This window comes from Octodon degus, unplaced genomic scaffold, assembly GCF_000260255.1.
Source record: "Octodon degus isolate 3935 unplaced genomic scaffold, OctDeg1.0 scaffold00328, whole genome shotgun sequence".
NCBI classification, from domain to species: Eukaryota; Metazoa; Chordata; class Mammalia; order Rodentia; family Octodontidae; genus Octodon; species Octodon degus.
In genome coordinates, this window is record NW_004524904.1 from 626,511 (window position 1) to 635,836 (window position 9,326).

The following is a 9,326-nucleotide window of genomic DNA, read 5'->3' on the forward strand; positions in this document are numbered from 1 at the left end:
TATTAGGAACATTCAAAAAATTGCCAGAGTCCGCATCTTGTATAGCAATTAACCACTAGGAAGAATGTATGCAATGTGTTAATTATTGAAACTGTCCTACCAATTTGATTTGAAACTGTCTCATTGCTGTTTATCAGTAAAATTATGGGAAGAAAAAAAAATTGCCAGAGTCTGAAAAATTGTTACTTGTGTAGCTGCTATAATTCATATAAAAAAGATTCTGCTTATGTTCTATGCACGCACACATAAGTGTGTTTGTGTGTGTGTGTGTGTGTGTGTGTGTGTGTGTGTGTGTGGCTGGAACTTGAACCCAGGGCCTCAAACATGCTAAGCAAGCACTCTACCACTAAGGTATATCCCCAACCCTGTTTATACCTTTTCCCAGATGCAACTACCATAATATTTCTAAAAAGCACATTAACTTTTTAAACCATCGAAGAGCTATTAACAAACATCTTCCTTATAGTTGCTTAAATAGCTGCCCAAAGATATGGTGCACACAAGCATATTTGTGCAATTTTAAAAATCAACTTGGTCAACTTACAACTGTGAAAGTATGGCAATCGTAAAGGTGTGCCTCCCAGACCCCCTGTCAGAAGACTAGCCGGCCGCTGTGAGGAACATGCCTACTCAAATCCCTCCAGCTGTTCACTTCAGCTTTTCAAACAAGGTCATACTCCCCTTTGGTCCCCAGTTACTGGCAGTTCAGCAACACAAAGAAGTCAGGGACACTCTCTTCTTGGATGATCCCCAACAAATGACTAGACAAGGTGGCAGAACAAAGCCTTAATTATTTCTATCCAGAGCAGAACTCCCTTTAAGAGGCAACCCTTCCTCCAAAGCTGTCCCTGGGGCTGGCAGAGACTGTCACATCTGCCCACCCAAGCCTGCTTCCTCTCCTTCCTCTCTCTTCCTCTAATAGACAGTTCTTTCTAATAAAGCTCCTGCACATTTAACTCCACCTTCAGAAAGTGGAACCCAGGAATTAGGGGGATCTAAGCCATCTTGACTACTGATCTCTAGCTCTGAAGGTAAATGAAACAGAATATTGTAATTTTTGGAATATGTCCTTAAATTTGGAGCACCATTTGTTGTCAGTGTATTATGAAACCATACTGAGTTTGTTCACTCTTTTGGGAATGTGCAGCTTCACCAGCCGCCCCAGAGACACAGTTTCTTCTCCAGTCTGGCACTTCATGGGTCATCTGATTCTTTTCCAGTCATGAGCACCATCCTATATAACCTTGTCTGTTTCCTGGAGGAGCAAGGAATGGTCAAATGAGCAACAGAGAAAGCTATTCTTAAAATGTGTTATGAACTCAGCTTAGTTTAATGTGTCAAATGCTAGAGTATTACATGCAATTTTAGCACAGTCCATTTTTTTAGAAGACTCTTGCTGAGGCTTAGCCTTCTTTAGTGATCTCCCAATCAATATGACCCTCACTTCATGTTCAAGAAATACTAAAAAAGAAAAGAAAAGGCAGCTGTCTGTTAGGTTATACAAGATTTATTTGGTACCTTCAAAAACCAATCTGAGAAAATTTTCCACTCACTGATTTTAGCTGAGCCACTGAGAAAACAAGAAAATCCTTCTGCAAAATTTTCAATAAGATGATATTATCTAAAGACCTGAAGCGTGAAACCTAGATTACAACAGCTGACCAAAAAAAAAACAAAAAAACAAAAAAACAAAAAAAAAAGAAAAACCCAGACTATAATGTCTACAAAAACTAAATAAAAAGTATAATGACATAAAATTTATTTAAAAAGTGGAAAGGTATTTTTGTAAGTTGAAAATGAATTAATAATGACACATACAATGAAAAGTCTAAACTATCTCAACCATCAAAAACACTCCATAAGTATTTAATTACTGTTAATTACATATTTTTAGAGTGAAAACACTCTTAGTTCTCTTCAAAAAGATTATAGCTTATAGACTTTTTATGTCCATTTTATATCTTATGTCCAAGAATGTCTCTTTCAGTTCTTATTTTTTTACTACACAATCAAATTTTTAAAGCAAATCATGGATTAAAGTTTCAGAAGTCTGGAGCTGGAAAATATCCTAATTATATGTAAAGTCTGATAGAGCAATGACTTGAAATACAAGTAATAAATATGATTCATGAAATTATACCATCACTGTACTACAAAAGCCAAAAGGCAGGGTTTTTCATCTATTCTAGACATTTAAATTCACTGTGCTAGACAGCACCTCCGGCCACAGTTACTCCCCTTCCTCTACCCACACTTACAACAACAGGACTTAGTTACTCCTCCCATTAAGAAGCATGGAATTCATCCATCTCATCCGTGGCTATGTGCAGCTCCTGACTACCTCTGGCAATGAAATGGTAGCAAACAGTGCAAAGAAACACTTGAAAAGTCTCTTGCTTCAGGCTGGGTCTTCCGCAAGTATGCGAACTCCCATCATATATGAGTAAGCCCCTGAGATGCACACAGGGGAGGCGTCCTCCCAGCTGGAACCACTATGCACCAGCCATCCCCACCAGCCACAGGGTGACTGAAGCTAGGGAAGAGAGCCTAGGAAAGACCAGCTGAGCTTGACTTGCAGGTGAAAAGATACGTCATCCTACAAATAATAAGCTAAAGATATGTGGCCGTGTGAATTAAAAAAAAGAAGTTCAGGGTGAGATTTGGCTGAACAGATAACTGATACACTCATCTATAGTTTTTTACTGTTTACAGAATATTTTATCAGTTAACAAATGATGTATACATCACCACCGCTGTGGGAAAAATGTAATCCTCCACAATAGCACTTGTTTGGCGATAGCTGGCCTTGCCTTCAAACTATACAGTATAAATAGCTATAAGGACACTTCACATGCAGAATAGCAAAGAACAGGTAACTTTAACAATCTATATGAAATTTAAAGACTGAGACCAGAAAGCATACTATATATTTATTCCTTACCTGTCCTACAGAAAATTATTTTAGAATTCCTTAAAATAGAATTCCTTAAAAGGATTTAAGGAATCACACATTAGTGATTATAAAAAATGATCTGGACTTTTTTTTTAATGTATTTAGTACAAAGTCTACAGGGTCTCACTATGTAGATTGGACTCCTAGTGATCCTCCTGTTTTTAGCTTCCCAAGCACTGGGATTACAGGCGTGCGCCACTATGGCCAATCTTAACTGCCATCTCAGCATGCCTGACTCAGCATGCCAAGGATTAAACCTTGGTCCCTGCACCTGCCTAAACAGGTGCTTTAATCCGCTGAGCTATCTGGCCAACCCGATCTAGACATTTTTAATCTAGCAACTTACTAGGGTTAAATATGTTACCAAAAAATCTTAGGCAATCCAAAATCCTACCTTTGGAGAAATATTTAGTGACTCACAGAAATGATCTTTCATATATATATATATATATATATATATATATATATATATATATTTAAAACAGGATCTCACTATGCAGTTCAGGCTAGCCTTGCACTCACTTTGTAGCCCAGGTGGGTTTTGAACTCACAACGATTCTCCTGCTCAGCCTATTGAGTACTGGGATTACAGACATGCACCACCATGCCCTGCTGACCATTCAAATAAATAAATGGAGGGTCTCAAAAGATATACAAAAACCACATATTATAGAATAATCCTGAAGACTATTACAATATGTTTGACATGCTATGATTTGTACATCATAACAGGATAACAGTGCTGAGAAGTTACTTATATGTAATCTCACACAAAAGATTATACTATATACAACAGAGGATAAATCTTTTCAAGAAAAAGTTGGGAAACATAATGATTAATAATTTTGTTGGCTTTTGTCCCTGGTACCTAGAAGGGAGCCTCTAACTCAGTGATGGTGAATGTTTTAGAGACCGAGTGCCAAACTGCGACCTAAAACACATTTCTGACTACAATTAAATCTGAATACTAATGTTTTAGTTTAGAAGAAACCAACTCATATATTAACTTTTATTTTAAAAGAAAAACACACTAACATGTGTACCTTAGGTCTGCCATCCCACTGTCACCCCTGGAACTTCCTGAGCGATCATATCACCATCATTTATGGTGGCTCCTAGGACCACACCTGAGCTGATGCTAACAAACAACTCACGCTGGGCTCAGCTAACTTGAGAATGGGAGATGGGCACACTGCAAAGATGAACCATGGGGTTAGAGGGCCTTGTGCTACTGTCACAGAATATCAAACTAAGCTCCCAACCTCTCTGAGTCATGAGAAAGGAAGGATTCAAGCATGAGTTCAAATTATGCAGTCAGGGATTCATGTAACCATGCCTACATAGCGAGGCACCAGGACAAACTCTGGATACCTAAAAGGCACTCAACTGATATTCAAGAGGACAAAGAACCCTGAGCACAAGGAGGCTGTCACTGAGACCCTGCTAGGCCTCACCCTAAGCCTCTCTGTACCTGGTAGGTCCTGGCATATGTGTTTTATGATACAAGTATAATCACCAGTATAGTGATTTCCCGAGTTCAGTGATTTGTTCCGGTGAATCATCAAACCTGATGGAGCAGTGGAAACTTATAGCTAGCTGGTCAGAAGTGTGAGTGATGCAGAAACCTAAACTATGGCTAGAGTCTGAGGTGAGGGAGCCTGAAGTGGAGAACTGTGCCCTGTACCTGTGGAATCTGACTTAACTCCACATAGAGTCAGAACTGCACAGCACACCACAAAAGCAGCCAAATGCCGAAAACATAAACAAAGCAGAGAGAGAAAAAAAGCCAACAGACAGGAGAAGTACTAGTCAGAGTTATGAACAGCTACAGCAGCTGTCTCTTCTAGAGTCAAAAAGAAAAGAAAGAACAGCAAAGACAACAGAGAAAATTCACTCAACAATAACTACCTCTAAATGCAAGACATTGTGCTAGGGATTAATATGGGGGCAAATGAGGAAAACATAGCCCCCATTCATGAAAGTTACATTCTAGAAAGGAAGACAAACATCAAAAGCTTTGATATTACAGTACTTATGTTGTAGTGGAACAAGGGCTTAGTAACATACATACTGTAGGTTAGTAATAAGCTAAGGATTATCCATAAGACCTGTTTATCTTCATCTCTATTTGTACATACATTACATTTCATATTATCCACATTATCAAGGAAATATAGAAAACCATACATTTTAAAAGGGTTTCACCACTAATAAAAAACATCTCAAATTAAATCCTTATTTTTACTCACTATATCACTTTACTCACTATAACATTTACTATATTCATTTCCCAAATTCAAGGTCACCTTAATATACAATTATAACTTCCACCCAAATTTTAAAGTTATTTGCTTCTTCCAAACTAATAAGACTTTCTAACTCATAAAACAAATATAATACATAATTTCATTGTCACAGAGGTCAAATCCAATTTCCGCTAAATGTCACAGTTTTGGAAAAAATTGGCTAAGTTCCTCCAATTACTAGTAATCAGTTTTTAAATTTTTAGAAATGGGTCTTGTCCCAATGCTATTATGGGCTACTGGACTCTTTTAGAATATTTTGCTGAGTTTACACACCTATAATATTCAAATAACGGAACTTAGAAGAAAAGGGGATACAGATGAATGTCCATTTTGTATCTGTGTATTCAGAATGGTTAGGATAGATATATAGTTACATTCCCTTAATGAACAGAGTGATTTGTTCTAATGGTGTTTGTAAATAGGATCTCAAGTCCGCATCTTGTACAACAATTAACCACTAAGAAGAATTTATGCAATGTGTTAGTTATTGAAACTGTCCTACCGATTTGATTTGAAACAGTCTCATTGCTATTTGTTTCTCAATAAAATTATGAAAAAAAAAAAAAAGAAATGGGTCTTGAACTTGTCTTAAATATAAAATTCCCTAAAACCTCTCTTCTTAAACAGTAGTCAGATAGACAGTGTCTCTTACCTGTAGTCATCCAGCTGTACTAGAAATCTTACAATGTCATGGTGTGCTTTCAGCACAAGCAGTTCTGTGTAGGGGTTCCGGGACTGTTCTTCACCTATTGTCTGTAATGGAGATTTCTTGTAATGGGGGTGGGGGGAAGCAGACAAAAACAAAAGAGAGACAGGAATAACATGATGCACAACTGCATATGTAAGAATAAAATACTTCAAAAGCCACAAGACTAGTATGTTCTAGTACCAGGCATTAGTTCCCTTAATATCAACGGAGTGACTGCAATTCCATATAAAACATTTCTCTTGCCATGAATTCATAAATGTGAGTATTTTCAAGTCACAATAAATTTATAAAAAGAGTGCATTTATTTTATATATATTCAATCTCCATAAACCTGACTTTAAAAATTAATGGGCCAATCCAACTCAATTATTTTAGAATGAGTGTTTCTCAATTAAAATTTGTTGGAAATAAAACTGTCAATCAAAGTGGTAAAATATAGGCTAAAATAATCCATTGTGAGCATTCAATACATGTACACCAAATGGACAAAAAAAAAAAGAAGGAATCAACCTTTCAGGCCCATGAACTCATCTCTGGAGAACAATATTGATAAAGATTGCTAACATTCACAGAGCACACTATTATGTGGCAAGCCATATGTCAGACATCGTGCTGAGCATACATGCCATGCAACTTAATTCTGTAAGACAGGACCTATTAACCCCATTTCTGGGTCAAACTCAGTACCATTTTCTAAATCAGGGTTTCTCAAACTTCACACTACTGACATTTTGTGGCTAGCTTGTGCATTCTAGCATACTGAGCTGCACCCCTGGTGTTTTGGATACCAACAGAGAACACCCCCCTATTCACCCCATCCCAGTAAGCCACATCCCATGAAAATGACCTGAATTGTACAGGGTGAGGGTAGAGTGGTGTCTCCAGACATTGCAAACAGCCCCTGAAGGGCAAAATCAACCCAAGACTGAGACACATTGCTTAAATTAAAATACAAAGTTCTTCCATAAATTAGAGAAAATCATGATAACGTACAAATTGAAAGAAATTACAATAACTGAATTACTTTTGCAACCAAATATAAGCTAACATGAATAAATGTTTTCATAAAACACATACCCCTCAGCAGTAATGCTGTATTTATCTTGTCTCCCTTTTAACAAAGGTTCAGATAAGAAAAAGAAAACTAACACCTGAAAACTGCATTGTACCCCCAAATGAAAGCTTGCTAGGAACAGCAGGACTAATCAAATTTTATGATTAACTATGTTACTGAATTGTATGTGTGTACTTGTTGAAGAATCTACAATCCTTTCAATACCTGAAAGTCCACAGGCTTTTAAAATACTTTTTTAAAAAGTCAGTAAGTCTCAACTGCAAAGATATGAGGAAATCAAAACTGAGAAGTTAAACTGCTTACAGTTCATCTTTCACTTCAGTCAAGAGCTACTTCTTATGAGAAACGGGAATTCTATTCTTGTGTGGCATGTGAAATTGATTCAGACCTCAACATTTTTAAGGAGGCAAATTATTTCATTCCCATTTCATATGCAAATCTCAGTACACCATTAAATGGCCTCTCCAATTATCAGGCCCCTAAGTATGATGATTAGAGGAAATCATTTTCCTGACATAAATGTTTTGGTGGCTGGGTAAGTATCCGGTGATGCTGAGAAAAAGGTATCAGTTCAAACCAACCAAGAGCAGGGCTGCAGTCAGCACCTTCTCCAGGCAAACCCAGGCGGGCACAGGGGCCCAGCCGAGCTCCTGCGCGCCCCGCCCACGCCCCGCCCACGCCCCGCCCACAGCATGCCCGCCCAGCCCCCCCGGGTTGCGGCTAGGCCGGCTCCTACCTCGGCCAGCCCCTGGGGCTCGCGGCCTCCCCCGATGAGCCAGCGCAGCATGCGGGCGGCGGCCGCGTCCCGCCGCTAGGGACCACGCCGGCTGCCTCGCAGTGGAGACCCGAGTACTGTGCGCCCCAGGTTTGCCCCCGGGTCGTGGGTGTGCAGGGGGCTGAGCGCCGGTTTGGGGGAGCCAAGCGGAAGGCCGCAGAGGCAGCCCAGCTCCCGAGGCGCTTGATCCGAGTGCGCAGGCGCGGAGCGCCGCCCCTTAGCGCGGGAGCTGGGGAACGCGAGCGGCCCCTGGTGTCCGTGTGCGGTGCAGCCGCACCGCCGGGCAGTCTGTGAGTGTCTGCCGGGTGTCCTCTGCGTTTGAAGGTCTTCGGATCCTTCCCTTGACAGGCAGACCTGGAAAGCACCTCCCACCCCACCCTGTCTCCCAAAAGCTGACTGGAGAAGGTCAGTCGGCTGACCCCATTTCTGGGTCAAACTCAGTACCAGTCAGAAGCTGACTGGAGAAGCTGTACTGCGGTAGACTGCATCTGTAGGCATCTGGTGGCAAGTCTGCACGCCAGAATAAACCTGGGCAACATGAACTGTTTAGAATGCCAAGGCTTTACATAAATCTTCACAGTAATCCTATAAATCCTCTGAAAGATTAGATAATTTGTCTAACGATAGCTTCTAGGAAATAGCTGCAATGGAGTTGGCGCCCAGTCTTAAAGCTCCAAAACTAGTCACACTGAGCCTCACTCAGAAAGTAGAAGCCCTTCATAGACATTCTTTCCAAGCAAGGGACTGAACCCAGGGCGTGTGCATGCTAGGCAACCATCCTAGCATTGAACTACATTTCCATCCCCAAATACTTTGACTACTAAGTTTTCATACCTAGCCAAAGGTTTGCAGTTCTCTGCACTAGGTGCATATCAGAAATTACCCAAGTAGGTTTTAAAGAATGTAGGTTGACTTACAAAAACAATATGAAAGACAAGAATTAAGATTTGGGAGGGCCGGGCAGAGGGCTCAGTAGAATAAGTGCTTCCTAGCAAGTGCAAGGGCCTGAGTTCAATCCCCGGTTCCACCAAAAAAAAAAAAAAAAAAGATTTGGGTACAGTTTATTCGGTGATTCTGATGAGCAGCAAGGTTTGAGACTCACTGCAAATATTCCATCCAATTCATTAGTTCAGCAAACATATATTAGGGATAGATGTACTAGAGATGCCAAAATGAGGCCTGAAAAATCACTCTTCTCTGGGATAAGGCAGAAGGTCCTAAGCATCGTAACAGAGGGCACACATTCTACTGTAAGGTTTATTACTGTGGACAGCAGCTGGTATTGGTTAGCTTTTAGTTAGTATGACCAAAATGTCCAACACATACTACTTTTAAGTGTTTAAGGAAATGGCTTATAGTTTCAGAGTTTTCAGTCCACAGTACTGGCTCCACAGTAGGAGCATCATGGTGCAATGGTGTGGTAGAGCCAAGTCACTCACTTCCTAGTGAGTAGGAAACAGGAAATGGTGGAACAGCACTACAGAGAGAGAAACTCTCAAAAGGCTCTC

At 40.1% G+C, this 9,326-nt stretch overlaps 1 protein-coding gene across 2 annotated transcripts in view; it reads right to left on the minus strand.

Annotated features, from left to right (window-relative positions):
- Window positions 1–7,995, minus strand: part of Wdr41 (WD repeat domain 41) — a 41,378-nt gene extending 33,383 nt beyond the window's left edge. The window contains exons 1-2 of one of the 2 annotated variants that reach the window (XM_023708085.1): window positions 7,780–7,995; window positions 5,912–6,012 (exon numbers count right to left, since the gene is read on the minus strand). In XM_023708085.1, the coding sequence (XP_023563853.1) occupies window positions 5,912–6,012; window positions 7,780–7,830 (152 nt within the window). In that variant the 5' untranslated portion in view covers window positions 7,831–7,995. Of the gene's footprint in view, window positions 1–5,911; window positions 6,028–7,779 lie in introns of both variants that reach the window. The other variant, XM_023708084.1, reaches the window with a different exon arrangement.
- Window positions 7,996–9,326: the final 1,331 nt, after the last annotated feature.